The sequence below is a fragment of the Miniopterus natalensis genome, chromosome 4 (genome assembly GCF_054644295.1).
Source record: "Miniopterus natalensis isolate mMinNat1 chromosome 4, mMinNat1.hap1, whole genome shotgun sequence".
Lineage (NCBI taxonomy): Eukaryota > Metazoa > Chordata > Mammalia > Chiroptera > Miniopteridae > Miniopterus > Miniopterus natalensis.
Window position 1 is genome coordinate 26,575,196 of NC_142084.1, and position 20,565 is coordinate 26,595,760.

At 46.7% G+C, this 20,565-nt stretch overlaps 1 protein-coding gene across 1 annotated transcript in view; it reads right to left on the reverse strand.

Annotated features, from left to right (window-relative positions):
• The window catches only part of COL23A1 (collagen type XXIII alpha 1 chain), a 303,359-nt gene that overhangs the window by 35,245 nt on the left and 247,549 nt on the right, over positions 1-20,565 (reverse strand). Inside the window, exons 4-5 of the mRNA XM_087816472.1 lie at positions 9,758-9,765; positions 8,199-8,225 (exon numbers count right to left, since the gene is read on the reverse strand). Of these exons, the coding sequence (XP_087672598.1) occupies positions 8,199-8,225; positions 9,758-9,765 (35 nt within the window). The remainder of the gene's footprint in view (positions 1-8,198; positions 8,226-9,757; positions 9,766-20,565) is intronic.

Here is a 20,565-nt window from a genome sequence, read left to right on the forward strand (position 1 = left end):
ATCTGGGAACTGAGGGCAGGAGTAGCAGCAGCACAGGTCTCCTGTCTCTTAGCTGCCCCTCATGTGACACTCGAGGGGATGCTGGGGACACAGCCTGTGCCTAAGGCAAGAGGTCTGAGTCAAGGAACACCTGCTTTGGGCAGGAAAGGTCAGTGTGGTGGCCCTTTCCTGAGGGCCTGGCTGTGTCTCCCCAGGTTCCAATCTGGGGACTTTCATTTCAGGAAATCTGCTTTCGTCCTGTTCTCGCTCCCCTAGGATCTGGGATCCGGGATCTGGGATCCGGAAAGCTGGGGAGCAGCACTGCAGGAGTCAGATTAAAATGAGATGTAGGATGTCAGACTCTAAAAACAGATGAATTTGGGATGTTACAGAGAATCATTTAGCTCATTACATTTTTACAATCAAAGCTGTTTTTGAAACCACGAGAGCGCAAGAAATATGAATGTGTGCTGCTTTGTGGTTCTTCTTTGTTCACTTGATTAATTCCAAACAGTCAAACTGAGTCATTCATTTCAAAATTGGTCCCAGGCTGAGGCCTTGCCTCGTGGGTCACATTTCAGCTCACAGCTTCTGCTGTCCCCAGGCCCTAGGCTGTCGGTGCTCCCATTACTGCTCTGAAGACACTGTGCGGCTCCTACTCCCCGCAACTCCTGTGCATGGAGCCAGATGGGTCCTGGGTGCCGCGCCTGGGGGGCTGGTGCTGCTGGGGGTGAGGAGTGCTGGTCCTGCTCCCTCACCTTGATTCATGCTTCAGCTGCAAATTATTGCAACTGCCTCCAACCTGGACTCCTTCCTACAGCCTCTGCCCTGGAGCAGGGAGGCTTTTCAATACACACATCTGTCCATGTCACTGAGGGGTTTCCCTGGCCTCCAGACTCTTCTGCGGGGTGGGTGGGGGGCTCTCCACTCAGCATCACCTTCTCTCCTCTCCTTCTGCCGGCCCTCCGAGTCACCATCCCTGGGCACATGGGACTACATAGCAGCCCCTGCCGTGTTCGTGGTGTCTGTACTTGTGCTGCATGGAGTTTCTCCACCTTGTCCTCCTGCCGAACTCCTACTCATCCCTCAAGACATGCCTCAAATGTCCCTCTTCTGTGAGGCCTCCCCTGGTCCAGGCAGAGTTAGCATTTCTTCCTCCGGGGGCAGAAGCCCTGTCTACGTGCATTACAATCCTCTCCACTCTACCCTAAAGCTCTCTGTATGGGAGGGTGTCATGTTCAACTGGGGGACAGTGGGTGGGATGGATGAGTGACAGGCTTTCATCTGTGGTCAGAATCCCAATAGCGGTCGCAGGGCCCAGAAAGTCACTTAATGAAGCAGCTCAGAGCCCAAATCAGTGGGGACCTGTGAGCACTTGCTGAATGGGATGTGTGCTTCCCCAGTATCCCCTCGAGTGTCACATGTGGAGCAGGAGATCTGTGCTGCTGCTGCTCTTGCTCTCAGTTCCCAGATACCTCGCTTATCCTCTGCATTTTCTCCCATCTTCCAGGCTGTGTGGTAGAAGGACAGACCTCAGACTGGGCCCTAGGGGTCTGTAGGAGGAAGCCAGGCCCACACCTCTGCCACTGTGAGATCTGGAAAAGCGTCATGGCTACTATAACCCTCAGTTTTTCAATCCACAAAATGGGCACAAATTGTCATGCACAGGGATGGGATGTGCTTTGAAACTGAAATGCTGCACAGATCTGAATCCTAATGTTTTCATCCGGGTCAAGCCTCACACTTTGCAAAGGTGGACACAGGAGCTCAGGAAGACGAAATGACTACCTAAGGGCAGGGGTGGAACCTTCGTTGCCACTGTGGTCCTGTTTGGCCCTGCTCCACTCAGCTGCTCCTTCACAGGACAGCACCTGACATTTCATCACGAGGGGGACGTTTTCCTTCCTAATTTCTAATAACGACTATGGCACAGATGTGTGAGTGAGGGATAGGAGAGAAGGTGGAATGGAGAAATGGATTCTTTCTTAAGTTAGACTTTTTTTTGTGTGTGGTTTTGGAAAGCGAGAAAGGGTCTTAATTTGATAACGAGGTGGACAGCAGTGCACGGAGAGAGAGTTCAAGGGCCAGGTAAGAAATGATAAGGCGGAGAAATGGAACATTCACTCTAGACCTGCTGACTCTTGGTGGCTGCTGGGATGGAGGAGACACGGCAGCCTGGGCGCTAATCGGGCTTTATGGTGCCGTAGGCCTGTGTCTCAGCCAAGTCCTAACACCCTCTGAGCTCGGCTTCCTTACCTGCCAAGTGGGGCTGACATCATCAGCCTCCCAGGGGGAGAGCACGTGAGAGCTTTGGGGACACACAGCAAGCACTCAGTGGGGGGACTTGCTTCCCTGACATGATGGAAGGGCTTTGGGGGATGAGAGGGGATATTCCTTTCTTCTGGTTTCCTCTGGAGGGGAACTCTCTGAGCCCTTGGCACAGCACTACGCCTTTGGGGACAAGTGGTTTCTTTAAATACAGAGCCAAGTTTTTTTGGCCTCCACCTCTCACTGTGGTCTCCAGATTCTATTCAGTGGAGCCCGGGAGACCTTCTTGGCTTTTCCTTCTACCATGTTGCCGTCATTTGCTCGCTCACTCCAGCCACTCTGGCCTTGCTTGAACCCTGGACACATGAAGCTTGTTCCCAACTCATGACCTGTGCACTTTCCTCTGTCAGGAGCTCTTTTTCCCTCAAAATCACTGGGTCTTTATATCATTTAAGTCTCAGCTCATGTCATCTTCCCCAAGGACCTTCTGATTATCCAATCCAAATTAAACCCACTCATCCACCCAGCCAGCACTCTCATCATGTCCCAGTTTTATTTTCTTTCTGGCACATATTATTGTTTGAAGCTATCTTGTTGGTTTATTTGTTTACTTGTTTATTACTTCTCTCCTCCCCACTACAGGGAGAGGCCTTGTCTCTCTTGCTCGGTGCTGATCCAAAGACCCAGAAAAGCACCGGGCACAGTCATTAATGGATGAGATGGCACCCTCACCCTGGACCCCAGGGACACAGCACCGCTGGCACGGGCTGGGTTCCACAATGTCCATGTACTTCTGGTCTCACAGCCTAACATCTTCCTCATCTGTTCAAATCAGAAAAATCTTAAGCCCTGGAAGATGTTACCAAATACATATTTTTCAAGAAATGTTTAAATTGCACTCTAAAGGTATAAAATAAACCAGAAAATCACTAAAGTTCAACAGTAAGAGCCAGAAAGGTCAAATACCAAAGAAGAGGAAAAGTAAGGATTTTGATTTTGTAAATAGGAGATGATGTGAGATTCTAATGTTTTCCAGACAAAAGCCAAGGGGTAGGCAAGATTGAGTCCTGCATGAGAGACATCTTTTCATCTGATGCAGAAGCCAGAGTTTGGAGAGAAGAAAGGGGGTTGTGGTAAGAAACTTCCAGAAAAATCACAGTGCCACCTAATCTTAGTTCCTCCCTCCCTGTCCCATGGCAAACTGGCTGTGTTGGTCCCCGTCTCCCAGAGCTCCCCAAAGACTGCGACTGGGTCTGGTTCATCTTTGCGCACTGCACAGGGCGTGACGTGCCTTACAGATGCGTTGCACAGAGGCAAGCCTCCTAGTTATGAGATGGGTATTATCATACTGATTAGTACTCCAAAATGCAAGAATGCTGTGCCCAGTGATCCTCTGCAGGTCCCATTTTGGACTCACAATGTTCCCCTATGTTGCTGATACCACGTTGTCTGCCGTCCCTGACCAAATGGCAACTGAAAGCTCTCAAACCTGGCAATTTCCTTTTAATGCTACACCTGCAATTCTGAATTCTACCACCAGGTGGCAGTTAGAGGCCCTTCAAAACTAGTTTAATCTCTAGACTACACTTCCAGCCCCAGGTGGTTTGGCTCAGTGGTTGGAATGTTGGCCCTCGGACTGAAGAGTCGTGGGTTCGATTCTGCCCAAGGGCACGTACCTCGGTTGCAGGCTCAATCCCTGGCCCGGCTGAGGAGCATGCAGGAGGCAACCAACTGATGTCTCTCTCACATTGATGTTTCCCTCTCCCTCTCCCTTCCACTCTCTCTGAAAAGCAATGGAAAAAATATCCTCAGGTGAGGACTGAAAAACAACAACAAAAAAACAAAACAAAGGACACCTATACTTCTAATAAAAATATACCCTAAATTAAAACAAGATACATAGATACACACATCTATTTTTTAACTTATCATATTGGCATCGATTTAAAAGTATGATAATACCCACAGTTGGCCAGGGTCTGGGGAAACATGTAGCATTCAGACGCTGTTGGTGGGAATGTAAATTAGTAGAGCCTCCTGGAGGGCAATTTGGCAATACACATCAAAAGCCTTAAACATGTGCAAACCCTTTGGTCCAGCAATTCAACTTCTAGACGTTTATCCTAAGGAGATAATCATGGAAGTAAGCCTAGATTTATTCCAAGGATGTTGACTGCAGGGTGAAAAATTGTTAATATAAATACTATAAATTGGAACCTGGTTAAATAAATTATATACGATAAAATACCATGTAGCTATTACATCCTATAAGAATTCTTAATGATGTGGAAAAATCCTATGATAGATTAAGTGAAAAAAATCAGCTATAAAAAATACATCCACTATAATCTCAGTTTTAGACTAAGAAATATAGAAACAAATTAGTGCATAAAAAATGTTGGAAGAACAAACATATATTGACAGGACTTGTCTGTGGGTGGTAGGCTCATGGATGGCTGCTTTTTCCTTTTTTGTGCTTTTCTCTAGTTTGGTCAGGTTATATAATCAACATGCTTCTATTGTCAATGGCAGAGCGAGATTAAACCCTGGAGGCAGAAAGGATGGGCCAGCCTCTGTGCAAGATGGCTGTGGACATGGGACCCCGGCCCTTGTTAGCCCCCACCCCACCCCACCTCACAGACATGGGTGGCTCCTATGTCCCCCTAACCCCCACTATTGGGTCCACATATGGACCTGGTTTCAGCTGGTCTTGCTCAGGGCAGGGGCCAGCTTGGATTAATCCAGAAATGCAGGCGGTACAGTCTCCACCATGGCCCTCCTGGACTTTTTTCTTGCTCCTACTTCCCCTTAGGAAGTGATATGTTTTAGGCACAAACTAAAAAAAAAAAAAAAAATCCTCCCTGAGGCTGGTTTTGAAGTTTACTAAGTAAACCTTTTTTTCTGCAACTGACTGTTCTCAAAGCTGTTTTCTTCTCCAAACACTGCCAGAGTACATTGGTGGATCAAAATGATTTCCCAAGCTTTCCTCCCCTTGAGGCTTTGCATCTGCAGTGAGGAGAGATAGTGACACTGAGGGGCTCTGCCTGTGTTACCATTGACCCTCCAGCTCTGTGGGTGTGACCTTCCCATGTTCTGAGAGGCCGAGCAGCTTGCCCGAGTGCGCACAGCTGAGCCGGGACTCGACTTGGGCCTGACTGATGGGAAGCCCGTGTGATACTCAGTACAGGAGGTGCCTCTGAGGCGGCTCAGGCCTCTTGTATGGGGGACTGGGCCCAACCTCTGGGATGACCACATGGAGAGGCCTGTAAACAGACCCCAGGCTGGGAGCCAAGCCCTTCACTGGCCAAGAGATCTGGATTTCAGCTCAAAACACATGAACCCCGTGAGCCTCCTACCCTCCCCCTGCCCACATAGGCCACCTTTCCCTCTTTGGGGGGAGCCAGGAGGGGTGTTGCCCCCACCCTGTGGCCCTCATAGAAGGGCTGACCCTAGTGGCAGTGCTGGAACCAGGGTGCTTGGAGGCACATAGCTGGGCACGAAGGCTGGCTTTTGGGCTAGAGGCACAAACGCCCTGAATCCAGCAGTGAGCAGGGCCAGCCCTGCCAGAGAAAAGGCCCACATTGGTGTGAAATGGTGGTGGGCCTGCAAACTGGGCGACCTCAGGAAAAGGGGTGACCCAGCCCTGGGGCAATCACAGATGTGACACTGGCTTCCCCTCACCCATGGCCTGGCCAGGCCTGCTCACGGCTTCCCAGTGGTGAAGAGCGGAGGAGCCAAGGGCACTCACCAGAGCTGCCTGCGAACAGGCAGGGAGGAAGGCTTGCTGAGCCCTAACCTGCCTCCTCCCAGAAAGCTCCCAACTTCACACCGGATGGACACCCGGCATGCACATCTGTCCCCTGGCCTCCCATCCCCACATTCAGAGCCCGGTCTCTGGCCCAGGCTGGGCACCAAGCATCTCACACACTAATCCCCCCTCAGGCTAGATTCCCAACAGCCCTGTGACGCTCCATGACCTGGCCACTGTCTGCTGTGTCCTGCAACGCCTGGTGCTCCAGGAATAACCTCACTTCACCTGAACTCCAGCTCCCCTCTTCACAGGGAAGGAAACGGAGACTTAGGGCAGCCAAGTGATTTAATCCTTGGATTCAACCCTAAGCTGCCTAGCTCCATACCTGGACTCTTGCCTGTTGCCCACAGAACCCGCTCCCTCACCAGCCAACGTTCTCTCTGATGCCAGGGAGAAAGGAGTCCTGGGTCACCATGTGCTCAGAGAAGACAGCGGGGGAAGAGGGGAGAAACCCCTCGCCAGCCAAACAGCCACCACCCTCGGCCCTTTGGACACATGCATTTACAGTCAAAAGTGACCTGGAGCCCGGCCGGCGTGGCTCAGCGGTTGAGCATCAACCTAGGATCCAGGAGATCGAGGTTTGATTCCCAGTCAGGGCACATGCCCCGGTTGCGGGCTCGATCCCCAGTTGGGGGCGTTCAGGGGGCAGCCGATCAATAACGACTTTCATCATTGATGTTTCTATTTCTCTCTCCCTCTCCCTTCCTTTATCTGAAATCAATAAAGATATATTAAAAAAAAAAAAAAGTGACCTGGAGTGTAAAGTTAGCTAGGTCATCTGGAAGGTCCTGTCAGAAAGTTTTCATTCTTCTGAGCTGGTGAAGCAAATGGTCCCAAGACACGAGGCTGAAATATTCCAGCAAAAGCCCCTGGTTCTAAGACTCTAGCTGCCATGTAGGGTTCTCACTCCCTCCTAGTCAGGGAAAGCTCTGGGGAGGCGGTGGGGCCTGGCCCCCAGGGTGCTCCCACGCAATGATGGTGGACCTGGCTGGTGCTTCACTCGGAACAGGATGCTTTTGGTCTGGGAGACCAGGCTGTCCACCGCTGGGGGAGCTGTCCTAGCTGTTCCAGAGACTCCAAATTCTACTCTGAGTGTAGAGTGGGCCGCTCTGGACAGGAAATAAATGATCCCAAAGTCTCCACTGAGTCCCAGAGGGTCTGGCTTGTGCTGCATATTGTGTAACTGTCACCTCCTCAATCTCATTTAATCCCATCTCCAATGCTGTGAGGGAGGCCTTCATCAGCCCATTTCACAGAGCAGGACACTAAAGCTCAGAGAGAGTGACCACCTTCCCCGAGGTCACCCAGCTAGGAGGCCCAGCATTGGAATCCAAGCCCAGGTTTCCCTGGTGCGTGGGGCTCTGCCCTCCACAGCCTCTCAGGAAGGCAGCTCCTGAAGGACTGGGGATCCCCACCTTGCCTCCATCACCAGCCTGTCCTGAGATCTGGCCATTGGAGAGGTCTCTGAAACAATCCACATTTCCCTCCCTGCATCTTCCTGGCCTGAGGCCCAGAACAAACATGTTCCCCAACATGATGGTCCTGCCACACTCTCCTTCCACCAGGCTGGCCCCCTGCTCTGATGTGGCAGGACTTCTATGCAGGACTCAGCAGCGCCCAGCTACCTTCCAACTTGCTTCTTACGTGGCCCTCACCCAGCCTCGGCTGGGGATGTTGATTCCAATATAAGCTAAGTTTTAGGCTTACTTGTAAAAGATCTGACAAGTGATGACGCCACAAAGGCCAAACTGGAACCAATTAATCTCTCCTCGTGGTGACACAACAGGGTGGGCGGGGACAGGGAGTTTTCTGTGCACTGAGAATAGGATGCTCCATAGCTGAGGCTGGACCCCTGAGCTCAGGGAGACAGACTGGCAGGAAGAGCAGTGCTGGGTGGGCTCAGGACACCAAAGTGACTCCTCCTCAAAGCCTCTTTGCTTTGCCTGCAGGGCAGCTGGAGCTGCAGACAGTTCCCATCAGGCCAGCCCCGCAGATCAATGCTAATCCCTCCATGGAAAGACCCGAGTCCCTGAGGAGCAGAGGAGGAGAAAGGAGCGCAGACAGTTAAATAAAGGCTCGGAGAAAGAATACCGGCTTAAGAGAAAAGGGCAAAGAGAGCAAAAAATAAATGGCAAATTACCGGGTAGCCATCTCGTCCTGATTGCCCCTGTGGTAATTAATACGTCATTAATAATCAGACTTTCAGCGGAAAACCATATGGCAACACTTAGCACTCAATCAGGGCCCCACACTGCTCCTCCCAATGTTCCATGGGTTTGCAGCAGAGGCTGCTGGTGGGTAACTGATGCCTTTGGGGAGACTCAGGGCTCTGACAGGTCTAGGGGATGGAGCACCCATTTCCCACCTCACTGGGCCAGGCTGCAGGGGCTATCAGACCATACATCCTCGTGAGTCCTCTCACGTCAGCCAGCAGTGGTGAGGACCACATGGGGCCATGGAGTTCCCAAGGGCAGTGTCACAGCCACCAAGGAAAATGCTCCTAAAATGCTGAGAGGCCTAGAGAGCAAACAAGGGTCCCCTGCCTGCTGCCACTGGATGGGTGGGGGAAGACAGCTTTGGGAGTCAGAGTTATGGCAGGGGAGGCGTTTACTGCTCCTGGATGCTTCTGTCCCCATGTGCTCAGAGCACTGCCTGCCTGCCAGTGTGTCACAGGTTGGCATGCATCTCAGGTTGCAGCTTCGGGATTCTGCATCTGTTTAATCCACTTAACAGTTTAACAGCCAAATTCAAAACCCCCTGCTCCACAGCCTCTGCATTATGCACTTCAGTGAGTTCACACAGACTACCTCCATGTGACAGCCAGGCATGACTCTACGAGAAACTGCTTGTGGCCCATAAATCTACACATTCTTGCTGGCTCGTTTTCTGGCTCACTGGGGTGCTACATGCGTTGAGAAGCCCGGATTCCAAAGGGTGCCAATCAGGAAATGAATCATGGTAAGTGGAAGTCAAAAATAAAACAGCTCATCCGAAAGGAATTCCTTTAGAAGGTGCATTTTGACTCAAGCAGACTCTCAGTGTACTTCTTGAATGGAGTTGTTAGGATTTATCAGGCTCTGAAAATGTGGCGCAATGGCTCTAAGGCAGGCTTGTCACGTTTCTTGGAGAAGGACCGGATTTCCGGGGCGGATGATCCCCTGCCTCAGGCATCAGCCCCTCAGCTACACCTTTCTCAAACCCAAATGCCCTCATGGCCAGCTGCCCAACACAGGGAGCCAAACATCGTTTGGCAAAGAAGAGAAACGGAGCCTGGAATCTAGTTACTAAGCCCAACTCATTCCTGGCATAGCTGCTTGACTCCAGAGCCCTTTTTGCCAAAGCACGTGAAACAAAAACACTAAAACAGAGCAACTGCTGCAGGGCAGTTAGAAAATGTGGGAGTGGTGCTGGCATTTCTGGGCACCCCTGGGAGCCAGGGATTGGGTGAGGAGCAGCCAGGCTCCTGCCAGCTCTCTGGGAAGGAAAATGCTCACAGAATGTTTTAAGGGGCAGGTCGATCCCACTGAGTTCTGTGCTTGCATTAATCTACAAATTTAAAAAGATATGGCCCCTGTCTGGATTTTTTTTTTTTTTTTTTTAGGATACACCTAACTAAGTATTCTTTTAATGGAAGTGCTACAGAGAGAGAACAAAATGTCTTATCTTTCAGGAGCAGAGAGCATAATCCAGGGCACTTACTGGAGGACCTGCAAAACACAAGCAGAGAGGCCAAAGTCAGAATGGAACGGAGAGAGGGCCCCCTCCCCCTGGCGAGCCCTCCCTCCAACAGCTAGTGGGCTCCCCTCACACAGGCTTAGATGCCATCATGGGCCCCAAAGCAAGGGGCTGGGCAGAGGGAGAGCCTTTGCTCTTGGTGGGGCTGGGGTGGGCGTGTGGGGGAGATGACAATCCCGCATGAATGGGCTAACACACTCATTTCAGGAGGCTGTTGCTGATCCCTGCTGGGGCCAACTGTGTTGGATTTTGGCCACCCAGATAGGATTCGGACCTTGTTCCTGCCTGAAGGACAGATTTTGGTGCTCACTGGAGGGTTGGTTCATTTCTATTGAAGGGGAGAGACTCAGGGAGGAAACATCTGGAGCAGAGGGAAGAGCAAGCACAGGGGCTCTGGGATGCGTGAGGCTTAGCAGACCTGTGGGCGGTCTCTGAGGCCCAGCCTGGGGGTTAGGGGCACTGAGCCAGGGTGCACAGGGTGCTGGAAGGGGACAAGTTTAGAAGCTCAGGTGCTGCTGGAAGGCTGGTGCAGCAAGCTGCGCTTGTCTCCAGAGATGTGGCCTCACGGAGAACACTCATGGCACTGGCAGGTGTCCTCACCTTATGGTGTGCAGAGCGCACTGCATATCCAAGACTTCATTTGACCTTCTCGACAATTTGTGAGAGAAATGATGAACACACCCATTTGACAGATGACAGCAGAAAAAAGTGACTTGTCCAAGCCCACATAATTGGTTAGGTGTGGAGCTCATCCAGGAGGGAGGTCTCTCAACTCAAAACCCTACATACTTTCCGCTAAGCCATGTCTGCTCCAGGCCGACCTGGGATCTCAGTCTGGAGCGTGAGGCCACACAGAGAGGCAAGTAATGGGACCCAGTGATGAGTGCAAGAGGGAAAATCTCAGACTCAGAATTTTCCTTGAAAGAACAGGTATTTAAGAAAACAATTACACAGTGAAAGCACAGGACCCGAGCAAGGCTGGGCCTACTCAGGACGGGAAGCTAGGCTGAGTCCAGAGGGTGAGGGATGATTTCTGGGAGAGGAACGGGGAGAGAGGAGTGTGGCAAAGATGGGAAAGCTCATAACACGCCAAGATCACTGGGTTTTGGAGGGCTGCAGTAGGAGAGGGCCTGGGGGAAGGCTAGGCCAGTCAGAGCACTGGGCCTTGTCTCCACTCCATGACCAGGGAGGTGGAGGGGGTGGGCCACTGAAGGACTGGGCATAGAAGAGTGATTGGAGGGGGCATGAGTGAGCAAGGGGACACGGGGCAGCTGCTCTGTGTAGCCGACGGCAGCCTGGGCTCGCGCTGCCAGTGGAGATGGAGAGAAATGAGTCAGAAAATACTAGTCAGTGAAGACAGACAGGACTTTTGATTTAATGGTGGAGGTGGGGGTGGAGGGGTGCATGGGGTATAGAGGAAGGAGAGAGGTGAGACAAAGATTTTTGACTTGAAACTGATGTATGATGGTGCTAAAACCCAAGAATGGTAATGTGGGGACTGTATGTCCCCTGAGTCTAGACTAGGGGCAGGGCAGGGCATTGTTCAGTTGGACACCTGTACAGTTGACTTTTCACTTTCAGCTAAAGACCTTGCTCCCTGTTTTACAAATAAATGAAAAGCCTCTGGATGGATGCCCCATCATCTTTTCAATGCCACATGCACACACCTGCCTGCAACTGCACCTGTGCCCGGCCTCCTCTCCAAGTCCCTCAGGTTCAGTCAGAAGAGCTGACTCCCCTGCACCTTCCAGGGACCCTGCTGCACCCACCATCTCTCTATGCCTGTCACAGTTAAGCTCATCTCTCAAGCTGATCCTTCCTGACAGCTCTGAAATACACTCCAATTCTTCTCATCTTATTTTATGATTAAAATTTTTTTCCAATTACAGTTGATATACAATATTATATTAGTTTTAGGTGTACACCAGATTGATTAGATATTTATACAACTTATGAAGTGGTCATGATCACCCCAATAAGTCTAGTACCCACCTGGCACCAAACATAATATTGCTAACAATATTCCCTGTGCTGTACTTTACAAGCCCGTGGCTATTCTATAACTACTAATTCGTACTTCTGAATCCCTTCACCTTTTTCACCCAGCCCCCAAACCTTCTGCCATCTGGCAACCATCAATTTGTTCTCTGTATCTGTAAGTTTTTTTCTGTTTTGTTTGCTTCTTTTGTTTTTTAGAGTCCACACGTAAGTGCAGTCCTGTGGTATTTATCTTTCTCGGTCTGACTTATTTCACTTAGCATAATGCCTTCAAGGTCCATCCGCGTGGTCACAATGGCAAGATTTCATTCTTTTCTTTGGCTGAGTAATATTCCATTGTATATACCTACCACATCTTCTTTACCCATTTATCCATTGAAGGACACTTGGGTTACTTCCATGTCCTGGCTATTGTAAATAATGCTGCAACGAACATAAGGGTGCAGATACCTTTTCAAATTTGTGTTTTGGATTTCTTTGGATACGTACCCAGCTGGGCCATATGACAGTTCCATTTTTAATTTTTTGAGGACGGTCCATACTGTTTTCCATAGTGGCTGCATCAGTAGGGAAGAAGGGTTTTCTTTTCTCCACACCCTCAGCAATGGTTGTTGCTTGTGATTTACTGATGGCAGCCATTCTGACAGGTGTGAGGTGGTATCTCACTGTGGTTTTGATCTGATCTCCCTGATGCCTAGTGACACTGAGCATCTTTTCATGGGCCTGTCAGCCATTCGTGTGCCCTCTTCCAGTTCCTCTTGCTGAGAAACATCCTTGGCTCCCACACTCTCCTCTATTCCTGCTCAGCCCTCCTCTCTCCCTCATGGACACGTTGCAGGAAAAAGGTCCCCAGGAGGTGTGCAGTATGTCTGAGATCACTAAACTAGTGAGGGGCAGGGCAGGCTGGAAACAATGCCATGGGACCCCAAACCCACGGCACCATTCACCATCCCCAGAGGGGTGGCCAGAGTGGGAATGCCAGCAATCCAGACTGGTCCATAGCTGGTGGGATAGGCCATATCTAGCCCATCCGATAGGCTCCAAGACACACCAAGCCACCCCCTCTCCCGGGCCCGACTGTCACCATGTTGCCAGGGCACCAACGCTTCGCAGGGGCACCACCATCACAGCCTCCTGACTGACACCTTCTTCTGGGCACCCCGACTCCCCCAGCCACAGGGGCCTTTTAAAAAATGCTCACCCCTTCCCAGGGTTTCTAACTGTATACGGGATAACATCCAAAGTCCCACTCTCCCATGTGGGCTGCTCCTCGTTGAGGCCCCGCACTCGGCCACCACACTCCGCCTGTCTCCCTCGGTTCCCCAAGGGCCAGCTCTCTTGGCCTCAGGACGTTCGCTTTTACCGTGTTCCTGTGGTCAGCAGGCCGTGGTTCATCACCACTATCTTGGAAAAGCCTTTCATAAGCACGAAGTCTGAAGATGCCTCCTCACCCTTTGCCCCATCGATTCCTATCAGCTCCCTGCTATTTCCTTTCCAGCACTAATCATAATCTTTAATTATGGAATATTTACCTGTGTGCCATTTACTGTCTGTCAGCCCCATCAGCAAGGCAGCTCCCTGAGAGCTGGGACCCCATCTGCTCAGTCCCCCACCGCCTCCCGCTGCCTCGCCCAGGGCTTGGCAGGCACATGCACTTAGTAAGTGAGCTGAATAGATGAGGGGCGCCCGGCAGGCCACTGCCTCTTCTAAGCCCTCCACACCTGACTTCCCTGTCTAGGGTTTGTGCTGTGGCTGCTGTCGCCTCTGGAGATGGGATCTGTGGCCTGCAGTGAGCTGGGTACACGAGTGATGATGGGGGAAGGGCCTGGCTCCATCTGTCTAGGGGTCCCTGCTTAGAAAGTGAGGCTGGCTGGAGGGCCCCCATCCAACCATGTGGTGTTCCCCGCAACAGCCCAGCTCATTCCGCACACAGCTTTCGAACATGTGTTCCAGTCATTGGCTGGATCTGCTGACTTTGCTGTCAGGAATGTGGGAGCAATTAAATAAGAGCCAGATGACTTGGGAAATGAATGAAATGAGTCTGAGAGAGTAGAGGGGTCAATGACTTTGTGGCCTCTTTAACTGAACTGATATGGCCGGGGTCACTGTCCATGCTCAGCGCCCACACTTGCTCCTCTGTGTTGCACTCAGACTCCTGACTCCCTCTCCATCTGCTCCCTGCTCTTGCCCAGCAGGCCCTGGCTCTGACCCAGCCCTCTGCCTCCCCACAAGAGGCCTTGGCTCCTGACTCTAGAAAACCCAAACCTATCCCACCATGAGGACGACCTTCAGTCATGCTTCTTCAGGGATTTCCCCAATGGAGCAGCGTGAACCAAGAGTGCAAGGAGATGAAATGAGGCTTGAGGTTGGCAAATTCAGAGCCAGCAATGAGTTAGTGAGCCAGACACTTAGCACAGTCCTCATGCCCTGGCTTTAATTAGGCCAATTCTATCAGGGAGTGTCGAGGCCTCAGGAGAACCCTGGCTCTCCGAGCAAGTGCCTGTTTTCTCCCAGGCAAAGTCTGCTCCTGTGAAATGTGGAAGTAACCCTGCCTCTCTGGATTGCTATGAGGATTGAGTGAGATATTGTGCCTGTGTTAAGTCCTCAGGACAGCACTGACACAGAAGAGGCACCAATAAACAATGCAGGCTGGATTAACAGTTATGAGCTGCTTAACAATGGGGGCATATGTTCTAAAAAACACATTGTTAGGCAATTTCGTTGTTTTGTGAACATCACAGAGTGTATTTACTTGCTCTAGGCTACAAACCTGTACAGCATGTTACTGCACAAAACAACATGAGATTAAATCAAGCATAAGAGAAAATGATGCAATCAAGAGACGTGTTCACTCCAGATGCATAAAGCTGCTGCTGGTGGAACACAGTGTGCTGCTTCACTGCAAACTTTTTTTATAAGTAGAAAGACTACACTCTAAAATAACAATAAAACATGTAGTAGTAGTAAATACATTAACTAGTAACATTGTTGTTTATTATCGTTATCAACTATGAGGTACTGTACATAACTGTATGTGGTACACTTTTATACAACTGGCAGCGCAGTAGGTCTGTTTACACCAGCATCCCTACAAACAGCTGAGTAATGTGTTTGCACTACAATGCTGAAATGACCATGATGTCACTAAGCAAGAGAAATTTTTTTAAATCCTCACCCAGGGATATTTTTTCCATTGCTTTTCAGAGAGAGTGAAAGGGAGAGAGAGTGGGAGAGACACATCAATTGGTTGCCTCCCGCATGCACCCTGACCGGGCCAGGGATTGAGCCTGCAACAGAGGTTCCTGCCCTTGACTGGAATCGAATCCAAGATCCTTCAGTCTGAGGGGCCAACGCTCTAACCACTGAGCCAAACCAGCTAGGGTGGCAATAGGAATTTTTCAGCTCCTATTTAATCTTATGGGACCACCATCGTATATACAGTCCATCGTTAACAAAAATGTAGTTATGTAGCGCATGGCTGCATAGCATTCTCTCTCTAACACACACACACACACACACACACACACACACACACACACACACACACACACACACACACACACTGTAGATCGTAGGGAGAAGAGAAACACAGGCGCTAGTTTTCCATTGTTTGGCTTCTTGTTGCAGAACAAACCCTGACTATACAACAGGTTTAAAGAATCTCCTGTTTAAATGACACCTTAGACGGGCCTCCAGCATTTTGGCTCTGATGGCATTGTCGGGTATAAGACCTTGGAATTCAGGGTCCAGCAGGCTAGCCTGGGCATGGAGGTGGGCTCCAGCAGTTACCCTGCTCAGACACTGTGCAGGGCAGATGGTGGTGCTGCTTAGAAGCTTGAGTGGGAAGTAAACATATTAGATTAAAAACCAAATAGCTCTATGAGATAGAATTCACATACCATGAAATTAACTTGTTAAAAAGTGTACTCTTTAGTGATTTTTGGTATAACCACAAAATTTTACTTATCCTTCATTTTTGAAAGATAATTTTGCTGGACACAACATTCTTGGTTGTTTTTTTTTTCCTTTTATACTTTTGACTAGGTCATGTTACCCCACTACCTTCTGGCCTCCATTGTTTCCAATGGGAAGTCAGCTAATAACCTTATTGGGGTTCTCTTGTATGGATGGATCATTTTTCTCTTGCTGCTTTCAAGGTTTCCTCTTTGTCTCTGACTTTTAGCATTTTTACTGTAATGTGTCTGGGTCTGTACCTTTGCATTTATCTTATTTTGACTTTACTGTCTTCTTGGGTATATGAATTAATGTTTTGCAAATGATTTGGGAAGGTTTCATTCATTATTTTCTTCAAATATTTTTTTATGTTCCTTTCTCTTTTTCTGTCCTTTCATACTTCCATTGTATATATGTTGGTGCACTTAAAAGCGTCCTACACATTGCCCTGGCCAATGTGGCTGAGTGGTTGGACCATTGGCCCATGCACCAAGGGGTCAGGGGTTCAATTCCCCTTCAACAGCACATACCTAGGTTGCAGGTTTGATCCCCAGCCAGGGCATATGCAGGAGGTTGCCAATTGATGTGTCTCTCTCATCTCTTTCTCTCTCTCCCCCTCTCCCTCCCTCTCTTCTACTCTCTTAAAAATCAATAGAAAAAAAATCCTCAGGTGAGGATTAACAACTACAACAACAAAAAGTGTCCTACATTTTTCTGAGGTTCTGTTTATTTTTCATTACATATTCTTTCTGTTCTTCAGCTTGCATAATCTCTATCAATCTATCAAATTCATAATTCTTTCTTCTGACAGTCCAAATCTACTGCTGAACCCCTCTATGAAATTGTTAATTTTGGTAAAGTCCAATTTATCAATTTTTTTTCACTTGTGCTTTTGGTGTCATGTATAAAAAACAATCAACTAACCCAAGGTCATGAAGATTTACTTCTATGTTTTTTTAAAATATCTTTATTGATTTCAGAGAGAGGAAAGGAGAGGGAGAGAGAGAGATAGAAACATCAATGATGAGAGAGTCATTGATTGGCTGCCCCCTGCACGACCCCGACTGGGGACCGAGCCCGCAACCCGGGCATGTGTCCTGACCGGGAATCGAACCGCGATCATCTGGATCCTAGGTTGACGCTCAACCTCTGAGCCACGCCGGGCTGGGCTACTTCTATGTATTTTTTACAATATTCTGATAGTTTTACCTTTTACATTTAGGTCTATGATATATTTGAAAAACTGTTTTTAATCCTCACCTGAGGATATGTTTATTGATTTTAGAGAGAGAGAGAGAGAGAGAGAGAGAGAAACAATGATGTGAGAGAGAAACATCGATTGGTTGCCTCTCATACATGCCTGATGGGGGATCAAACCTACAACCCAGCTGTGCACCCTGACTGGGGATTGAATCCACAAACTTTTAGTGCATGGGATGATGCTCCAACCAACTGAGCCACATGGTCAAGGCTAGGTCTATGATATATTTTGAGTTAATTTTTGTGTATAGTGTGAGGAAGGAGTCCAACTTCATTCTTTTGCATTTAGTTGTCCTAGCACCATTGACTTGTCTTGGCATTCTTGTAAAAAAAAATTGACAGTAAATGTAGGGATTTATTTCTGGAATCTCATTTCTAATGTTGATCTTTTTGTCTATCCTTGCTAGTACCACACTGTCTTGATTACTATAGCTTTGTATTACATTTTAAAATTGGGGAGTGTGAGTCCTTTTCCTTTGTTCTACTTTTGCAAGGAGTTTTGGCTATTTTGGATTCTTTGTATTTTCTTATGGATTTTAGGATTAGCTTGTCAACTTCTAAAAAAAAAAAACCCAACTGGGATTTTTGTAGAATTGCATCAAATCTATAGATCAATTTGTGAAGTATTGCCATATTAACATCGTTTCATCTTCCAATCCATGGATATGAAATTCCATTTATTTAGGTCTTCTTTACTTTTTTTCAACAATATTTTATAGTTTTCAGTGTATAAGTCTTGCATTTCTTTTTTTGAATTTATTCCTGCGTATTTTATTCTTTTTCATAATTTTGCAAATGGAACTGTTTTCTTAATTTCATTTTAAAATTCTTCATTGCTAGTGTCTAGATATAAAATTGACTTGTATAATGATCTAGTATCACACAATCTTGCTGAAAATGTTTGTTACTCTAATAAACTTTTTGTGGGTTCTTTAGAATTGTCTATATACAAGATCACGTTATCAGTAAAGAGAGGTACTTTTTCTTTTCCCATTTGGATGCACTTTATTTCTTTTTCTTGCCTAATTGCCCTGGACAGAACCTTCAATACAATGTTGAATAAAAGTAGCAAGAGTGGACATCTTTGTCTTGTTCCTGATCTTAGGGGGAAAGCATTCAATATTTCAGCATTAAGTATAATGTTAGCTATGGGTTTTTCATAAATGCTTTTTGTGGAAGTTTCCTCTTATTCTTAATTTGTTGAATTTCTTTTTTTTTTTTTACAATCATGAAAGGCTGTGGATTTTGTCAAATGCTCTTTTCTTCATTTATTGGGATGATCATGTGGTTGTGCTTTTTATTTGATAATATGATGTATTACCGGGATTGATTTTGGATGTTAAACCAACCTTGTATTTCTGGGCTAAATCCCACTTGCTTGTGGTGTATAATCTCTTTAACTTATTGATGGATTCACTTGTTAGTATTTTGTTGGGGGTTTTTGTGTTTATATTCATAGGAGATATTGGTCTGCAGTTTTCTTTTCTTGCGATGTCCTTGTCTGGGTTTGGTGTCAGGATAAATTTGGCATTAAAGAATGAGTTGGGACGTGTTGCTTTCTTTTATTTATTTATATTTTTTGGAAGAGTTTGTGAAGAATTGGTATTAATCTTTCTTTAAAAGTTTGTTAGAATTCATCAGTAAAGCCATTTGATTCTGGGCTTCTTTTTTTTTTGTGGGAAGTTTTTTGATTATTGATTTTCTCTCTATCTGTCTATTCGTATTTTCTATTTTTTCTTGAGTCAGTTTAGGCAGTCTATGTCTTTCTGGGAATTCGTCCATTTCATCTAGGTAATGTAATTTGTTTTATACAGTTGTTCATATTATTCCTTTATAACCTTCTTCTATTTTGTAAGGTTGCTAGTAATATCCCTTCTTTTATTCTTGATTTTATTAACTTAAGTGTCCACTCTTTTCTTCTTGATCAGTCTTAGGTAAAGGTTTGCCAATTTTGTTGATCTTTTCAAAGATTCACTTTTGGTCTTGCTGATTTTCCCTGTTGTTTTTTATTTTCAATTTCATTTCTTTCTACTCTAATTTTTATGATTTTCTTCCTTCTGTTTCCTTTGGTGTAAGTTTGCTCTTCTTTTTTAATATAGGTATTTACAGCTATACATTTGCCTCTAGGCACTACTTTAGCTATATTCTATGAGCTTTAGTATGTTGTGCTTTCATTTTTATTGATATCAAAATATTTTTTTATTTCTCTTATGGTTTATTCTTTGAGTCACTGGTTATTTAGAAGTGTATTGTTTAATTTATCCATATTTGTGAATTTCTCAAATTTCCTTATGTTATTGATTTCTAATTTAATTCCTCTGTGGTCAAAGAACATATTTTATATGACTTTGATCCTTTTACATTTATTGAGGCTTGTTTTACAGTTTAAAATGTGGTCTAGCCCCGCTGGGTATGGCTCAGCAGTTGAGCATTGGCCTAGGATCCAGATGGTGGTTCGATTCCTGGTCAGGGCCCATGCCCGGGCTGCAGGCTCCATCCCCAGTTGGGGGCGTGCAGGAGGCAGCTGATCAATGACTTTCTCATCATTGATGCTTCTAGCTCTCTCTCTCTCCCTCTCCCTTCCTCCTTCTGAAATCAATAAAGATATATTAAAAAAAAAAAAGTGGTCTATACTGGAGAATGTTCCATATTCACTTGAAAAGAATGTGTATTCTGCTGTTACTAATTGGAATATGTTATAGATACCTGTTTGGTCTTGTGGATTTATATGCTATTCATTTATTTTATTTCATTATTGAAAGAGGGCTACTGGGGTCTCTATTATTGTTAAGCATTCTATTTCTTCCTTTAATTGTCAGTTTTTTGCTACATGTATTTGGGGCTGTTTTAAGGTGAATATAAGTTTATAACTTTTAAAATATTCTTTTATCATTATAAAATGCCCTTATTTGTCTTAAAATCTATTTTGTCTAATACCAAAATAGCCATTTTAGCTCTTTTTTTGGTTATCATTTGCATGATATATCTTTTCTCAGCATTTTATTTTCAACCCACTGAATTTAAAAATCTAAATTTTGTCTCTTATAGCATATAAGATCAGGTTTTTTTAAAAGAAATATAATTAAAATTTTAAAAATTGTGTCAATACACACATAACATAAAATTTATGACCTTAAATATTTTAAAATGTACAATTTAGTAGTGTTAAGCATATTTACATTGTAATGTATTCAATCTCCAGAAGTTTTCCATTTTGAAAAATTGAAACTCTGTACCCATTAAACAATAACTCTCCACTCTTCCTCCCCTCAATCCCTGGCAGCCACAATTCTTTTTGTTTTTATGAGTTTGACTCCACTAGCTACCTCAGTAAGTGGAATAATACGATATTTGTCTTTTTGGAACTGGCTTATTTCACTGAGCATAATGTCCTCAAGGTTCATCCTTGGTCTTTGCCCTTCATTTGCTCACCAGTTCTCTCCCTTTCTTCTTCCTCTCTGCCCTATCTTTCCTATTAACCTGTCAACAAACATTTATTGACTATTTCCTAAGTGCCTGTGGGTCCAGCTCTATCTCTTGCCCTGAGGAGGCTATGCTTT